The sequence below is a fragment of the Acanthochromis polyacanthus genome, chromosome 1 (assembly GCF_021347895.1).
Source record: "Acanthochromis polyacanthus isolate Apoly-LR-REF ecotype Palm Island chromosome 1, KAUST_Apoly_ChrSc, whole genome shotgun sequence".
Classification (NCBI taxonomy): Eukaryota; Metazoa; Chordata; class Actinopteri; family Pomacentridae; genus Acanthochromis; species Acanthochromis polyacanthus.
Genome location: NC_067113.1, coordinates 25072323 through 25088585, shown reverse-complemented (window position 1 = coordinate 25088585; position 16263 = coordinate 25072323). Strand labels below are relative to the sequence as shown.

General features: G+C 40.8%; 1 protein-coding gene across 2 annotated transcripts; it reads left to right on the top strand.

Annotated features, from left to right (window-relative positions):
- LOC110951030 (protein FAM163A-like) lies at positions 1–14637 on the top strand. Of its 2 annotated transcripts, none has more exons than XM_022193961.2 (5): positions 1–465; positions 1069–1116; positions 7714–7820; positions 9624–9897; positions 11766–14637. In XM_022193961.2, the coding sequence occupies exons 4-5, from the start codon at positions 9805–9807 to the stop codon at positions 12141–12143; spliced, it is 471 nt and encodes a 156-aa protein (XP_022049653.1). In that variant the 5' UTR covers positions 1–465; positions 1069–1116; positions 7714–7820; positions 9624–9804; the 3' UTR covers positions 12144–14637. The 2 variants fall into 2 exon arrangements, with proteins under 2 accessions (XP_022049653.1, XP_051806410.1); XM_051950450.1 differs by having other exon boundaries at positions 7695–7820.
- The last annotated feature ends 1626 nt before the right edge of the window (positions 14638–16263 follow it).

Here is a 16263-nt window from a genome sequence, read left to right as displayed (position 1 = left end):
CCCTTTGGTTGCTGTTCTCCCCACCCCCACCGGTACCTGGCGGCGGGTGCCAAAACGGCCCCCCTTAACGCCAGCCTCGCCGGGGACGCATCCAAGCCGAGCGATGACACTCAGCCTCCGGACCGCCGCCTCCTCTCATCCAGCGCTGCGCAGAGGAAGAAGAAGAAGAGGAGGAGGAGGAGGAGGAGGATGCCATGACATTCCCCGCTGGCCCTCACTGCTGGCACCTGGCTGTGAGTGAACAGGGGGGACAGAGGGGATAACCGACGGCGGAGGATGACGCCACGGTTCCGGCTGTAGAGGGGAGGGGGGGGGCTCCGGGCGCCTTTAATGACCGGTGCTGGAGAGGAAATCACAGGTCTTTATCGTGTATTGTGGAGCTGGAGCGACCGCAGTTCTAACAAAAAGAAGAAGAGGAGAAAAAAGAATCGAGTCTGTCTAACAGGTTGCAGAGATTTTCTAAAGGTAAGACATCGAGGATTGACTATTAGCCGCGCGCCTCTCACCGGCTCTGCGCATGAATTTATCCGCTTAATTGAGTAAAATGGAGCTAATCAGTGATGTAATAGCAGCTAAATTGACCTCTAGCCGTACATTCACTTAAAACATGAGCTGTGTTTGTGTCAGAAAAGTAGGGCTTTGTGATTTTTTTTTTTCCTGCAAAAATGTCGAATGTGCAGTAGTTTGGACATTGGATGTGGATCAGCAAGGTGCGTAAAATCTCCATCCTGTTCTTTTCTCATAATAATTTGCAATGAGCTGTTTGGTTTGAAGTAAGGAGAAGAGGGATCATTTGCAAGATTTCATTTGGAGACTTTTTTTGCACTGGAAATGCATTTTATCCTGCATGATTTCATGAGCAGAAACAGGAGTGATGAGTGTCATGGGAATGATGAATGAATGGATTTCTGATGTGAATGGAGACAGATGCATCTGGCTGACTTTCTGCCCCCACCTCGAGACAAACGGACTCATTTGCTGTAGCTGCAGTGCTGACCACATCATTGCTGGGGCCCCAAGCATCTCCTGAATCCTCCTTATGACTGATGTCGTTTTTTTCTTTCCTAGGAGGGGTTTTGCAGCAGGATGCTATCCCCCAGGCGGTGACTTCTACAGGTAAGTTCTGTGCTTCTTCAGGAATCCATATCTCTTTAACACGTGCAGCTTTTGTTGCAGGTGTAAAGAGAAATTGCTTTAGTCACAAGATTTTCTGATCTCAGTTCTGCACCACAGGAATCTTGCTCTTGGCAAAATGCGTTAAAGGAAAATGTTTTCGGCTCTTATATCTTGAACTGGGATCTCGAGAGCTCAATTGGATTTCCCTATTTTTGACTGCACAAACTTCAACTCCAGTTCTCATGTATTCAACCATAAAAGATCCAAAATAAATTACACTGAGGTAATTGGGGCACGTGGAAACCACGCCAAAAGAAACCAGATTGAGTGTACGCAGTCATATGGAAAAAACGGATGACTGAATTCCGTTTAGAGAATTTGAAAATGAAATCTTCCCCCTCCACCTCCTTGCTGCCTTTGTTCCCTTCTGCTCAGCTCTGGTAGTGGGTGTCTCTGTCCTAGATGTGGATGTGTTCCTCTCCTCACACGCCGAGATGAGTGCTTTTCAGAGGCGGACGAGGCAGAAAAGTCCCGATTTTACTATCTGGCTAAATTGCCCTGTGATGGAAAAATATTGTTAAAGGAATGATACTTGAATAATTGAAGCCCCGGGCAGGCACTTGCTGTGATTTCCAGCGCAAAGTTGGAGGCCACCTCAACAAAATATTCATGTCATTATTTAAGAATGGATTTAAGGGAGCCACTCAACCACTCAGGTACTGGCACCCTCTGCTGCTCTGCCTGCATGAGCTCAGTTTCTCATCCATCGCCGCTTGTTGAATCATCTCTGTGTGTAATCTCTTTGACAGGACTGAATCCACATAATAGTTTTCTTTTTGTCATCGTGTTATCTTAAATGAGAATTTAAAAATGAAGAATGATGATTTTCAGCTTAAAAAATGATGTTTGGAACACATAACGTGGCACCTCACACAAAGTTTTATGATTTTTACCTGCTATCTAATATAAAGGACGCTGAAGTGTATCGATTTTTAGGACATATTGTAGAAAATATGTAAATAAAAGATAATCTCGTAGGAATACAAATGGGCTGCCATCTCTGAATGTATGTAAAAAGATAATATTGAAGGCTCTAGATCTGAAAAATGAAAGTGAAAGCATTTTAAAGCTGCATTATCTCTCATAGCCAGCAGGGGGTGACATCTCTTATGCAAAAACAATCAAATTGAAGGGAAGTCTATGTGAAAATGACCATACTTCTCACCTGATTCATTACTTCAGCAAACATTTTCCTGAATAGTTTATGGTCTCATTTAGTAATTTCAAGTCTCTTTCAATGCAATATGATGTTTATTTTGAAACTTATGGTCCTGTTTGGAGTAAAATAAATGATAAAGTAGTGTATACTATGGAGTGTGGTTACCTTGCAATTGATATGTCACTATTCGGCTTCGGCTACTCAGTCAGATGCATCTCTTGCTTATCATGTCAGATTTCAAGAAATTAAGACAACAATGGACAAAAAAACAAACTTCTTCATAGTTGCTATGTGCATCATTTTATTCAGTCTGTTGCTGCAATAATACAAGCCGATTAACAAGTGGTGAAAATAATAAATATAAATATTTCAATGCACTTTTCAAGAAACAATTCCTAGCATTTGAACACTTGCTGTTGTTTTTTCCAATTCCATGTCATTAATTTGAATGTATTTGTTTTTTAGGGTGCTGGTTAGACAAAACAAGGCATTTGTCAGGGGCGTTTTCTAAATTTTTGGATATTTGGAGTCAAGAGGTGTTTAGCTTAAAGCCTGGAAACAGTGATAAGCAAGTTATTTCTTCTCTATACAATCCATGAATCTATCTTAGGTTTACAGGAGGTTTCTGTGCTGTGCTGTTTCTTTATGGGGTTCAGTCACTTCCTGGAGTTTCTGATCATTGCTAGTAAACCTCCCAGTGATGGTAATACACCAAGAAGTCACTGCTTCAAGCTTCAAGCCGAAAAAAAAATAGTTGGCCTCCTGTGAAACTGTAACTTGTTGTTTTTTTAGCCTTGAGATTTTTACAAGTTAATCAGACAAGCTTTAGAGGTGGTGCTAGGTAGACTTTGCTGTGTTCAGATGCAGTCAGATCAGGTTTTTTCCCCATTTGCAGTCTGTGCGCAAAACTAAACTCATGCTGGTGGTGGCGGCTTAATATTTAATTAACAGACTTGATATCACTTCTCATCTGTCAGACAAGCATATTTCCCAAAATGTCAAACTATTCCTTTAACATGCAGCTTTGGGTTTTCCAATTAAATTTTTAATTTCAAAGCTCCTCTAATTTCCACGGTTCACCCAGGCATCACATGGGAGCAGACGCACCTAATTTCAAAACACGAACCATCGCCACGTCGTCCCACATGAAACTTCTGAGGGAGGCGTCGTTTGTACCTCTTCAGCGTTCGATCGGGGATAGATATGTTGGCTGGTGGATGAGCGAACATGTGCGTGTGTGTGTGCTGCGTGAATTTTCGTGCATTTGCATTTAGCTGACTGCTGGGATCGTTTCATTTCCCACAGAGAAAACCGAATTAAAATATGACACCTCTCTCTTCTGCCTCTCATCTCCTGCTTTTCACCCTGTCAAGAGATGACAAAAATGCTATATATAGTTCTGCAAGTGGAGGGTGAAACCTCTCCACCTCTCTTAACATTTAGAACACTGTGGAGGTTGAAAGAAGAGGATTTTGTGGTGGCATGAACAAAAGTTTGACAATTGATGTGCATTTTGCATGAGATGGAGAGAGAGCGAGGAAGAGGAGGAACAAGAGAATGAACACATTATCAATGTACTAAGGCAGAATGTTTGTGTTAAAAATATGATAAATATGAAGAATATTGTTGTTTAGTATTGATAAATATCACAACATGGCAGTACAATACAATGTCCTCACTGTTCCTTCACTTAGAAACACTTACACATGAAACGCTCGTCTCATTGATCGGTCAAAATTACTGCTGTTTGTTTCTGAGAAATCCCAATCTTCGCGAATGGCTCTGAATATACAAGAGCTTTGTCGGGCATTCCTGTGAAGAAGATCCCATTCAGAGATTGAAAACGTTTTAAATGCTTGCTTGTTTAAATTAGAAGTTATCACAAAGAAATAATTGTTGAATTCAGCTGCTGTAACATGACCAAGGCTCCAAAAGTGAACTAATTCAAGTTTCTGAGGCATTTATCCTGTTTCATTGTAAACTCATTCATTACTTTTCCGAGAAAACAGATTCGTGCCATGATTGGATCTTAATTATGAAGCTAAGTATGTCTCCAGGACGTTCTAACTTCCCTTGTTGTGTTTTTATGTGGGCAGGCTTTAACTTTTTAGAATTAATCGAATAATCCATCGATAATCCTTTTGATTGCCTTCAAAATAAGAAAAACGGTAAAAAATGTCCATTCCTGGGGCCTAAGGTGATGCATTCAGGTTGCTTGTTTTGTCCAGTCAGCCAGCCTGAACTCAAACATTTCGTGGACTGTGACATTACACAGAAAAAAGCTCACATTTGAGAGACTGGAAATGATATTATTTTTGCTTGAAATCAGTTGGCAATCAGTAATCATGTTGGAATTGAACTTGCCACATTTTATGGTTCCACCTTCTTAAACAAGCATTTTTTTTTTAAATCTTTTATGTGAGTAAATTAAATCTCTTTGGCTTTTGGACTGTTGATCGGGCAAAGTAAGACATTCAGCAGCAGCACTGTCAGTATTTTGACCAATTTCTAGGCTTCAGAAATCAGTTAATTAAGAAAACAATTGATTGATTATGCACCAGCAGCCTAAATTGAAGTATTGTTCTCAGGAGTGACAGCTGAAGGCCTCTCTCCTTCTCACACACATCACATCACATCGTCTTTTGGCAAACCTCAAAATCCCCTCAAATCTCAGGGATACACATTTTCCTCAGCCCTTCTCTTGTACAGTGACGGAGTGGATCCATTACTTACTTGCGACTGAAGCTCACTTGACAGATACACGATGTACGACTGGAGTCTCCGGGTCACCTGGGACTCGGTGCGATTAATGACTTAGAGGAGGTTCTGTTGTTGTGGAAATCAGATGCCCGTCGGCTCCTCTGGGATTCTCTCATCCTACTTCATCCCTTTCAGTTGTCCAACTCAGCAACTGACGGGATTTTCTGGCAGATCCTCTAACTTCCTTCAGCCCACAGTTAACTCTCAGGGTTTATGTGTTGCTCTGTGTGTGTGTGTGTGTGTGTGTGTGTGTGTGTGTGTGTGTGTGTGTGTGTGTGTGTGTGTGTGTGTGTGTGTGTGTGTGTGTGTGTGTGTGTGTGTGTGTGTGTGTGTGTGTGTGTGTGTGCGCACTTATTCCAATTTTGTGTTTGCGTGTCTCTCAGCTGCATCAGACAGCTTTGAACCCACTGGGAGTCATACGTAAACCGCGCTGGATAAGATACTCTGACAGCGTTAGAGTTGAATCTTCCAACCTCTGTCACTTGGCGTCTTTGTCTCTCCAGTCTGTTGGAAAATCTCTAATCTGAGGCGTTACCTCAACGTTCCCTTTCTTGCATAATTTGACTGCGTGTTAGTCAAAATCGCTTATTTTTGTTTCTTGAAAGATTCCATTTCTTTGTCTGGGCTGATTCACATCAGAGAGGGCCATTATTGTTGCATAAATTTGCCACTGGTGTACAGTAGAGGGTGTCGAAAAATGAGGATGGGATTGAAAGAGTGAATGAAGAGGGTAAAGAGAGAGCAAAAGCAGGAGTGAGGAGACATGAGATAGTGAGCCGGAGAGGGAAGAGATGGCGATACGGGGAGCAAGAGAGACTTCACATTGCTTTTAACGACATTACCGTGGCCCGTGGTGTATATAATTTAGTATGATGACGCAATGGAAGATGCTGCAGCGGGCAGAGCTGTCTGGAAGTGAAGCTCACATGCTCATTTCGACACACACACCTACCGAGATGCATTAGAACAGTCAGTTCATTCAATGTTATATGATCAGATTTATGATCCTACCTCCACTCTCCTTGCATTTTTGTTTCCATTCAGACAGCTGAAACATCAGAGACACAGGAAAGCAGCCTTTTTGCTGCATTTGACTCCAAAGCAGGCCGCAGAACAAACCACTGAACCCTAAACTCGCATTTTTTTGAACCTTCTTGCTCCCACTTTTGTCAACATATCAAATTCCAGAACATTTAAACCATTTCATTAGGCAATGAGACTCAAATTCACTACAAATTACAGCTTTGAGAGCCGCACAGCTTTCAGAAAATTACATTAAAACACCAGTAATGAGAAAGAAACTGGATTTTTTTTTTTAATCAGTTTAATTGCCATGATTAAATGTTGCTCCTCTGCTGAGAAATATCCGGATGTTTCAGTTAATCAACTTGAACAGTAGATAAACATAATCGTCCGCTGTTGTAATTACTATAATGGCAGTGCTTGAAAATGAACAACTCAGCCATTTACATTTAGTCTAAATTAATGCCAAATTCATGCATTTTACATGCCCGTGTAATAGGTCATTCTCCCTGAGTGCATTAATTTTGGGTTTTTTATTTGGCATTTTCAAGTGACTGCCAGTAAAAAGAAACTCAGGCACCCAGAGACATAGTCTATATCTCTTGCACACAGCTAATTTAGTGCTCTCTGTCAGAGAGAGACACAGTTGTAAGATGGTCTATTTGAGGCTCGATAGTGCATTTGCTGTGTGCACTGGAGATAATTATGTGTGTGGATGTCTTGATTTCTTTTCATTTGCACCATATTTGCTCTATATGCGACTCTGTGCCAATCAGAGCTGTTTGTTTGAGATTATTTTCCTGCAGAGTGGAGACAAGGCTAGAGAAATTTAGAAAAACCAACACTCTACGCTGTATGTTTTTCTTGACTTAACCATGTTTTTGCCATCTCTCGTAAGGGCTTTAAACCGTGCGGATTTTTCGATTGTGTGCATGTTAGCAAGCAAATACTATCCAGTTTGCATGGTGATGGCTTTCCATGCAACTTTGAGAGGTGCTTTTGAATCAAAATGACGGGATGAGATGCATGTGCATATCAGATTTAGTATGCTGCGACTTTACTGCGCATATGCGTACAACATCCTGCCCATATGGCTGGCGTTCATGCTGCATCCAGCATGCTAATTCATCTGCATCCTGAGTGTTTGTTTCCCACCCAAAGCGCTCTTATTGGAATTCAGCACACCTCGTTATTGTTGCTCTTCAACATTCTGAAGCGAATGTAGTTATCTGCAATGTGTGCCTAAATTTATGGGTTTTCTTCCAGGACCAGATTCTGTGTAATATGAGACAGCAGGCGTATATAATGTGCAATCGACTAGTTGATTACTTTGACTTTTGCAATAATAAGTCACATTTCATGTTTGTTTGTTTTTTTCTCTGTATAATATCGTTGTAAACTGAATATTTAAAGGTTTTGGACTGTCGATCAAATTATAAATGACTTACTATATGTTCTAGTGGCATATGGCTGCTTAGATCTTATAGGCTAAATGAGTACTTGCTAAAATAAAAAAAACCCTGAATAATCACCACTGAATTTAATTATCAACTCCGCTGTACGATGTGCTTCTCAGCCTCTTTCTCCTCCTGCAGGAGCTGCAGTGAGAGGTTGTTTTGACAGTGACACTCCACGGGCCTGTCATGGTTTTCTCCCTTCTTCTCACATTCTTCCATCTCTGCATCTCCTGCTGTCTTTTAATGTAAGTGTCCATCTTCCCTATTAGACTTCAGGCCTCACTGTGCCTTCAAGGATTCAGGATTATTCACTTTAATCACAGTTCTCGCCTTCCTGCATGCAAATGTTCCACCGCAACAATTTCACCCGTCGCTATTTTGAGGGAACGCCGAAGCCGCATCCTAGCTTCGCTACGCAGTGATTGGTTTGGAGACGTACAAGCAAGACAGGCTGGTTTTCCCCTCTACAGCAGAATAATGGCGACCATTATGTACCACACAATAGGCTGTTCAAAGCAGGCAGAAAACCAGCTGAATGAACCAACCCCTCCCCTTCCAAGCATATAGGACAGGGGTGTCAAGATCCGTTCCTGAAGGGCCACTATCCTGCATGTTTTAGATGTTTCCCTCTTCCAACACAGCTGATTGAAATGATCAGGCTCGTTATCAGGCTTCTGCTGAGCTTGATGATAAGCTGATCATTTGAATCAGGTGTGCTGGAAGAGGGAAACATCTAAAACATGCAGGATAGTGGCCCTCCAGGAACTGAGTTTGACACCCCTGATATAGGAGGATCGAAGGGTGGATGTATATAGTTTGTCTCAACAGAAATGTAAAATGTATGCTTTTTCTGTCTCCTAGCAGTTAAATGAAGACCCATTTCTGCACAGAACCACCGTACTTCAGCTGTAAAGAGAGAGATCAGATCAGCTGTTTTTGCATCCTTGCAGTTTTTATGCTAAGCTAATTGCATCCTCCCCAAGCGTGAAGTTTTTGCTTTACACATATTGTTCACATATATTTCCCCCTCTCGGCCAGTGTTGGGAACCAAATAAGCTTCTTCTGTTTAGAAAAATTACATTAGATACAGACTTACTGTGTGTAGCTGCTTTTAAAGTGGCCAGATTGAGTTAATTATTGTTTATATTGCATTTTATTTAGCTGTAGCTGCCAAGTATGGTGGTTTTTCCCAGCCATTTTGCCAGGTTTGGTGAACAGTGAATTGAAATTTAATCGCTATATAAGCACAAAATCCAAATCACAGGAGAAACCTCACAGGATATGTTATTATAATTATAATTGAAGCCTTGTCGTGCCACAGAGAAGCCCTATGTTACAAATCATATTCTCAAAATGTAAGTTTGGTTCAGCAAAAGTCATATATTCATTTTGATATGTTTTTCAGCTGAAAATTCACATGAAAATCATCATGTGAAGATCACTGTATGATTTTTTTTTTTAAAGCATATAGTTCAGTCATATTGTGATTGACATGACTGGTGGACATTTCTTCAGCTGCTTTTACGCAGTGGGAGATATTGTAGCATTCAGAGCTTCCTGATTGCTCCAAACTCGATATAGTTTTCTGGGAAATGCAGTCTACATGATGGAAGGAAAAAGATTAGCACAAATCATCTCATCTTCAGATGTTTCCATACGGTGCACCAGAGCTCATTTAATGGTTTGAAGAGTAGAAGAATTGTGTGAAACATACGCTATGGCTTGTTGTCAGGTCTCAACCCTACACAATTAGGAGAATTTGAAGCAACGTTTCTCCACCACCTCATCCGAACGGTAAATGAGAGCATATGTATCTCCGGTAGAGGTTTGCAGAATAGACGCCACGGAGCTTTAAAGCTGTTCTGTAGGTTTGTGGTGGTTTGACAACTCACTGAGACATCATCACCACTCTGTGAAACCTGAAACAACCCATCTGCTTAATAACAGCTGCACGATAGCCAGCTAATTACAACATGTTTCATCAGTTGCAGTTACATCATGATGGTACATGAGTATACTAACTCAGCCTACGTTGGTTTTCTTTTCAGGCATTATAGAAACCTTTTTGGACGTAAGTATGTTGACTATTCTCCAGCAAATTTCATGTCGTCTGAAATCCAGCTCTCTTCTCTGCGTTTAAATTTCCATTGCTGCCTGTTCTCCATTGTTTCTTTTGTCTCCCTCGCTCTCTATTGTCTCCTCTGAAGGGTTTGATGGAGAGCTGGTCGGATGTCAGCGGGAACTATTGTTATAACCGGAGGAATTCTCGCCGGAGTGATACTGCTGTGCATTGTAGCAGTTCTCTGTTACTGTAGACTCCAGGTATCTTCATGTGTCCATGTTTTTTAGTCATTCAAAGGAAGGAGGGTTTTATTTTTTCTTTCAAGATCTATAAACGTCTCTAGATGACGTACAAAAACTGAGCTTCGTGATGTGTGAATATAATGACAAATTAGGTTAGAAGAAGAGCTGGAGTGTCTTGTACAATGTCTTTTATATTCCAAAATGTATGGAGGATGGAAATGGTCTCAAAGAGTCATTAATCTGTTGTCACTGGGAACAACTGCATTATCAGTTTGCTGGAATTTTACCATTTACAACACAGTGAGGTGAAAACAAGATTATTAAAACTGAACTGATCCTAATCTGATCACGATGTTCACTTTTAATATAGTGGTTTGGGGATTTTTTTTTCTCAGTTTTGCTTTCAAATAGGATTTTAGTTTCATTTTTTTTCAGGTTTTGTGTGTGAATTGCAGTGCTTTTTCATGAACACACACATCAACTGTACTGTCTGCTTCAATCTGACATTGCAAGCAAAGAGACCTTTTCATTTTGTTCAGTTTTTATTGTGTTATTGTTTCAGCTTATTAAAATACTTACTTAGGCGTCCTCGCGGTGCCAGTTAGAGCCAGGAAGGGATTAGCTTAGCTTAATATTAAGCAGTGGAAAACAGACGAACCTGTCTCTCTCCCAAGTTCTGCCTTAAAGCAACAACTTTGCAATTAACATGTTTTATCCCATTTTAAATCTTACACACACCACACACACACACACACACACACACACACACACACACACACACACACACACACACACACACACACACACGCTTAAACAATTTGTTGTTTTAGATAGAACATTTTATCTTTTCATTTTGTGCAGGATCTTCAATGGTTTCTTGGCAACCATGCTGTGATGACTATATTTTTCACTACCGTTCTGTACTGCCTAAACAAGCTAAATTAAAATCTTAATTAGTGAGCTTTGAAGCCCTTTTTAGTCACCTTTAGAGAGAGGCTTGTTATTTGTTAGAGCTTGACCACACTGGATGTCTATGGCCGATGCAATTTTTAGGTGTAAAAAAATAAGCCTGATATTCTGATTTAATATGCTGCAGTAGATACAGTATAGAATTGTATTCGAAAAGGAAAAAAAAGATGGAGTCATTGTTTGTTAACTTTCCTCCCCGCAGTGTATTTCACAAATTTAAGAACTAACCACGAATGACTGTAAACGGTGGAGTCGGAACTTGCTTTGCTTGAAAAACTGTCGTGATGGCAATTTTAAATGAAACCAAGCATCTCTTTTTTGCATTATATTTTGTAAAAAAAAAAAAAAAAAAAAAAAGTTTCACATTGGCAAAACAGTGGACAGCAAATAACTGATATTGATGTTTCTGTAAAAAGTCAATATCGGCTGAATAATGTATGAGTCGGGCTCTGTTCTTTAAGGTTAATCTCCTTCTGCCTGCTGCTATATTAAAGTATAGCCACATTCCTTGAAAAACCTGGGTCAGCTAGTGGTGAGAATGCATTTTTTTCCACACCATGTACATTAGTGTTGTACTGTGAAAGTACCACATTAAGTAGTACAGCAGATTTGCAATTAGGAGTGATCAGTGATCCAGCAGGCGTATCTTCCAAACCAATGCACAGACCCGTTTTCACTTTCCAGGTCCTAATGTGGACTGTCTCTTTAACACACCAGCATGGGAATGGTATCGATCTTTCATCTAGCTCTTGGCTACAAAACCAATAAGCCCAATTCCCACCGTGTCAAACCACTCCTTCAATATCCTCGAGGTTCACAGTACAGTATGCTTTACAAGACAGTAATTACCCAAACCATTTCAGCTCTAATGCTCTGTCTATCCCCCCTCTGGTGTTTTCTTTGTCAACCTTCCATAGTATTACTGCTGTAAGAAAAATGACTCTGAGGCGGACGTGGGCTCCGTGGCGGCACCAGACCCTCTCTCCCACTTCCCCTGCAACGCCTGCAACGCCCTGGCCATGGACGGCGCCGCCATCACCCCCGTCTCTCTGGATCAGCTGGACTCGGGTTCCCACCACAACCACTGCCCCAGCTGTTCCCCGTACCCCGTCCGCTCCGGACTCACCGACGACATGCGTAACGGAGGCGAGCGGCTGGGCTTCCACACCTACTACGAGAACCCGTCCGTCTCCCTTCCCCTGTCCGTCACCCCGCAGGGCTCCTCACCTCTAAGTTACTACAACCCCTCGGACATGTTTCCACCCCCGCCTCGCCCCTACAGCACCCAGGTCTGACCTCTGCTGCACAGTGAACACACCCATGTAGACGCCATCCAGCACATTCCCCTTTGGCTCGGGACTAAATTCAGGTATTAGGATACAGCACAAGTACACATACGCTCACATTACTGCACATCGCAGATTTACCCAGACTTATTCATCCAGGGAAGTGACCCATAAACTGAGCCCACTGATGGAGCCCCTGTGTGGGCAACACATCCATGCAGCGGCCCTCTGGGAGCTGCAGCATGAACAGTATTGGATCAGCAGGGAAATGCTGCACAGCTCAAGTACAACCTCAATTTCTGTCTAACAGGGCCACGTCACAGGGGTGCTAATGTGTTTTTTTTGTCGTTGTTTTTTGTAACTGGATCATATTTGTGATCCGGTATGAGTTTAGCTGGATAAATGCAGTCAGTCAAGCCACATCTGAAAATAGTCAGGGAAAAATGTGGCCCGGCATTCAGTATAGTGACCAACTGAAAAACTGCTCCTGTGTAGGTGGTGTGAATTCTCATAGTTCATGCTATTGATGATTTCCTAATTAAATTCATCGTATATAAAATGCCTATTTTTTCCCCATTTTTATTCCAGCATTATTCAGTTTTACAAATAATTACAATATTCTAGATATTAATAGTCATTTCCTAAATATTTCCTGATGATTTTGTGCATGTTATGTAATTTAGAAGAAAAAAAAACACTGGAATTTCCTGAATCAGTTACTCATAAGTGTAATGCAGAACAGTTTCTGTTTCCCTAAAGCACCAAATTACAAGAAATTTAAGGGAAATTGGTAGAAAATGATCTGTGAATGCCATTCCTGTCATAATCACACCTCCTAAACATTCATGGATGAACTTTAATACAGTGAAATGTTACAACACAACAATTCAACATGACTTGGAAAACCTCAGCTATACTGAAATAGACAAGCGAGGCACAAAAAAAACTCCTGAAAATGCCTGTTTGAAATAAAAACTGCATTTTCCCTGGGAACAAAACAATGTCTCGATCACTGATTAGTTATTAGTATAAATCCGAAAGCACAACTGGACACTTGAATGCATTTTTCAGTCCCCTGAAGTAAGCTTATGAGTAGCCACGGAAATCCCTTCTTCTTAGCTGTAAGGCCAGGGAAATTTTTGTTATCAATTAAAGTTTTCTACTCAGAAAATCGAAATATTAGAATATCAGCTCAGAATGAGACACATGGGGTTTAGAAGTCACCTGGTCTTCACAGTTTGTGCACATCTGGTGTTAAAATCCAAGAATCCTACAAGGGACCACCACCCAAATCACTGCGTCTTTAGCTTCTGTTACTCTTTCCCTTCCCTGCCATTTTCTGGTGAAAGGATCAAATGTGATTCTTCCACCTCTGTCCCCTTCAGCTTACAGTACATGAGGGCTAACAGGTTTCCTTTAGGAGTGCTTGTTTTCCAACTGTAGAAACTACAAACTGAGCTCCGTCCAGAGGAATTCCACAAAGAACTGCAAGTTTTTAAGCCATTTTGTGTATCTTGTAGTTACATTAAGGAGTCTAGTTTGCTTGTGTTCTCACCTCTGGTTAACAAAACTACACCACTACTTGGAGGTTTTCTCTGCCGTGTCTTCCATATACGTTCATGTATTTAACTTTTCATATTTACAGAGTGATAAAAGCAGATTTTAGAGAGACGGAAACAAAATATTCCGATCATGTACCATATTTTCCTGATCTGAAGCTTCAGTTTTGTATCAATAAGCCATCCTATCTGCTACAGTAGAGTAATAAGATGCAGTGTCATTACACAATATAAGCCTGAATCTATATATATTTTTAAGGAGTGTTGTAGCTTTTGTGAGTGGGTGTGAGGGTTTAAGTGTATTTTAGTGGGTTTTTCTTTCTTCCATCTTAGTTTCTTTGCTGTGTGATGATGCAACACAGGAACACACTGAGAAGAGGCTGGGAATGTACACGTGGAAGTGGAAATGGAAATTTCACTTTAAAAAGACCCGTGAATTATGTGAAAAATGTGGAAAATTGTAAAAATACAATGATAGTGACTATTACAGAGCAAAGACTTTTATTTAGAAGACATATAGAGGATATTTATTCACTATATTATCAGATCACATTGCTTTGACTTCATCACATTTCCCGACTTTCTTTACCTCACAGCCTCTTGTTGTTCTTAAATCTTAAAAGTGTAAAACTGCTTTTTTTTTCTTTTGGTTTATTTGATGTTTCGTTGGTGTTCACTGCTACACATATCATCCCCTTAGTCTGGTGAAGGAAGCTAAGTTTTTGTGCTCACTGGTTTGTTGCACCACAAGAAGCACCACTGCTGTATCAGAACTGAACCGTTTTTATTATTTTAGGTTCCTGATTGTTAAAAAAAATGGTACTTTTCAGGTATTTTACTGTATTGATAGTTTTGGTATACCCTGATACAGTGAGAAAAATCCACCATGTTTCACAAAATGTTCCTTTTTTGAGGAGGAATAAATGTTTGTATATCTGCCTGTACTTTTTTCTTTAATGTTGTGTGTCTTTTCTTAGACAGTGACTCAAATAGTAGATACACAGGATGTTGAAATCATAGTTTCTGGTTAAAGAAAAGAAAAAACACAGGCATACAGTATAGCGGGAAGTGTTGAAAGAAACCACAGTGGGGAACGGAATAGGAGCTTGAGTAAAATTGAAGACAGAAGTGGAAAGGAGCTACGAGCTGAAGCTTGAAGAAGGGGAAGTAAAACTTGAGTTTCTTTGTGATTCCTGATGATAGAGAGTCAGAATTCAGTGAGGAATCTCAGAACTGACAGAGAAACTACATCGTCACATGAACGTGACGATGGGAGTAAAGCAGGGAGGAAAAAGTGGGCGTCATTTACAGGCGGAGGAGCAGAATCCTTTTTGTTATTCTGCATTCATGCTTTGGTATTTATCGCTTTACCTGCTGGACTCGTTTCCTTCCCTGTCAGGCTGCTCTGCCCATTATGATAATAGAACGACAGATCTGTGTTACACCAACAGCCCCGGGTGAAATATCCCAAATACCACATCATGCACTCCTCACATACATAAGCAGTTTGGCTGGTTCACGCTGTTTAAAATCAGGTTAGAGTGTGAATTTAAAAAAAAAAAAAAAAAATCATTGTTTGTGCTCATTATCACCAAATAAATCAGAGTCACGTTGGTGGTTTGATTTATTTGAAAGGTGCAGGCTCATAAACAGGTGTTGTTGTGTTTGTTTAAGAGTCGACAGGTTAGGTGATAAGACAAGTGTTGTGGGTGTGTTTGGGGCTGTCTTTTTTCACACATTCTCTCAGGTCTCAGGTAAACCCTGCTGAACCTGTTGCTGCCCATTTACCTGGGACACACAGAGCTTCACCTGACACCAGAAGCGGTTCTACATCCGAGGTGTGTTTATATCAACACGTTACCTGTCGGATAATCTTTCTCTGTTGTTCACCTTGGACAGTTTCCTTGTATGTATCCGGACGAGTTGGACTTTGCCCTGTTGTTTCCTTTTTCCGCTCACATGCCAGATTGGCCTCTTGTTCTGCGAGTATTAATAAGACATCTTTCTTTATTCTGCATCTCTGATTCACTCGAATTGTCATTCAGGCCTGACGGTAAATTCGACACTCCAGCTGGATTTTTCTCTGTTTGGAATCACAGGTTTTACACTCTACAACTGGAAGCAGCTGTGTATGAATCTGGGCAAAATGATGGAGGAGATGTCCATGGCAATGCCCTATGATGCCCATGCTTTTGACCAGATGAGCGAGGAGGAGCTCCTCGCCTGTCTGGTGGCTGAAACGGAACCTAAAACACAGTAAGATTCACTGTTGCATGGATTAATTCAATTAAATTCAACAAATGAAGCAGATTTGCATTACCTCTGCTTTACTTGAGTATTTTCATTTCATGCCACTTGGTCGCCTGCATTTTGAGGGACTATGTCACAATTTTTAGCTCCACTGTGATTGTTTGGCAGCTGAAAAAGATTTTACATGCAGAAAATTAGGTGATTGATATGAAACACAAAACATATTCAAAAAAGCATTGCCTTGATTTGCTCCAACAGTAAAATGCAGCATATATATATATATATATATATATATTGACAATCTGCAGATTTGATATGCA